This window comes from Halyomorpha halys, unplaced genomic scaffold, assembly GCF_000696795.3.
Source record: "Halyomorpha halys isolate HHAL.00 unplaced genomic scaffold, Hhal_1.1 Scaffold1797.1, whole genome shotgun sequence".
Classification (NCBI taxonomy): Eukaryota; Metazoa; Arthropoda; class Insecta; order Hemiptera; family Pentatomidae; genus Halyomorpha; species Halyomorpha halys.
The window spans coordinates 38,824-41,081 of NW_027111295.1; the positions used below are offsets into that span (position 1 = coordinate 38,824).

The 2,258-nt window shown below is 33.8% G+C and overlaps 1 protein-coding gene across 3 annotated transcripts in view; it reads right to left on the minus strand.

The window, feature by feature from the left end:
- Positions 1 to 2,258, minus strand: part of Drp1 (dynamin related protein 1) — a 54,329-nt gene that overhangs the window by 12,444 nt on the left and 39,627 nt on the right. For all 3 annotated transcript variants that reach the window (XM_067049312.1, XM_014436169.3, XM_067049313.1), the window contains one exon: positions 1,459 to 1,670. In XM_067049312.1, coding sequence (XP_066905413.1) covers positions 1,459 to 1,670 — 212 coding nt within the window. The remainder of the gene's footprint in view (positions 1 to 1,458; positions 1,671 to 2,258) is intronic.

Here is a 2,258-nt window from a genome sequence, read left to right on the forward strand (position 1 = left end):
ATCCTCCTCCTTATTCGCAGCTTGCCCCGACTTAGTGTTCTTTTGAGCGTTTAATTCGCGACAAAAGCAAGTCCTTAAATTAGCCCATTTTTTTTGCACATCACAACCTGAAAAATATTGAAATTTAATTAATTTTTAATTTTTTTTCTGTTCTTAGCCCTGAAGAAGGCTAGAAACTCTAGCCGAAACGTTGGCACAATAAAATAAGTTACACCAACTCATTTGTTTCTCTTTGACCACACCCCCAACCATCTTCTTCTCGTACAAAATTATTCTTTAATTTTTTGGGTTTTTTCAGTACACAGGCATGGGATTTTCTAATTTGTAGGATTATAAAATGGGAGAAACTTTAATTAGGTGAAACTGCAAAGATGGAGCACCATCTACTGACACCAGAAACTATTAGAATTGGCACCATCTAGGAAGAACATGGGAAACCAGACCTGATAGGGCTAATCCCTTACAGTTTGAACCTGCAGACTTTGAAAGGAATTCTACACTCACTCACTCAGTTAGAAGCCTTTGAAGATACAACATAAATAGCTAAGCAGGCAACAGGGTGTGGTTAAGGGAGGACCCAGCCAGGAGGTTGGCAGCCCCATCAGCAGCTGAACATCACATATAAGGTGACTCATCCCATATGCGGCCCAGAATAGCAGCATGAGTAAGAAAACAAACATGGATTTCCATCTTTTACTTTCATCATAACACAAAATGGTGACTCATTACCACCAACTCGCCTCTCAGCAGCAACGGAAATTACTTCGCAATCATCTAAATTCAAATAACTAAACTAACATTATTATATATATCTTTTGCCTTACTCCCTGTATACTGTTATTATCCTTCTTTCTTTCAATATATTAGTTTAATTTCAATCACTCTTTTATGTCTAACTAAACTCTTTGTGAATGGATCTACATAAAATTTGGCTCTGGTATGACTCTCCCATAAATAGGAATCAGAAATAACATGATCAAAACAGTATTCATTTTTATAATATCCCCATGTTTCTTAATATCCTGTATCACATTAAACTGTTTTATTCCCAGGTTTTCTGCATACATACAAAACAAACAAACCCATTTAATCATATAATATTTAAAAAAATGTATCACTTTTATTTAAAGTCAGCTAATTAAAACAGTTTCAAGATAATTCAGATATCCATTTCTAGGGGAGAAACAACTCAAAACAGATAATGAAACATCAAACATGGGAAATCACTACAGCAATTTCAACTTTATATAAAATTTCAGATTCTACAGTAAAATTAGTAAATTAATAAAATAATAATTATTTGAAATATACTCTTTTATCTCATACAATAAAGCTTGAGAAATCAATATGCCAAAGTTGATAAAGATTTCAAGTTCAAGAAGAGATTAATCCTAGAAAACAAAAGCATCTTTATTTAATGACGATGAGCAAAATTAAGTACAAACAATAATCATTTACCTTAAGCATATCACTTGCTTCTTTCCTTCGTTGAGCAATATGCGCTGATTCATTAAGCAACTCTTCAGCTTGATCAGACTTATATAAATGAGTGACTAGTTCTGACTGCAAATTATCTTTTACATAATTTACAAGAAAATGCATCACAGCCTTAGGGACACTATCTTGTATAGATTTACGCACTATATAGAAGTATGATTTTATTAATCTTTCTGCAAAAGAGACACATAAATCAATAACAAACATTTTAAAAAATATACAAATATATAAACACATGCGTGAAACTACCACAAGGGCTATACGATTTATAATATTTCTAAATCGTAAAGAAAAAGGTAATGATGCTCACATCTATTAAATTGAAATTTGTGCCCCAGCACTAAATGAGCAGTAACTTTGCCCTTTGAATGTGAAAGCTGAGTTGAGTAACAACAGTATCAAATGCAAACAGCCTTTTTAAAGACTATGAAAAGTCCAAGTTCAAAATGTTTTATTAAAATTAAATGGCTACCAAATGAGAACACTGCCACACAGACGCTAAGTGATACTACAATGATAAAATAAGTCAAAAATCATCTTTAACATAATTACAACACAGACAGCAGACTTTTTATCGGCCGATAGTTTAGTCGGGTTGGGCTGAAAGTGCGCACACCGAGCCAACTAAACAGTTTGGTTGGTGAACAGGGCGCAGACTATCCAACAGCCGGCCGACTATTCTCGAACTAGTTTGTAACTGACTGTTGAAGCGGTCGCACAATGAAAATATTGTCCAGAAAAGTTATTGCTCTCATCATACT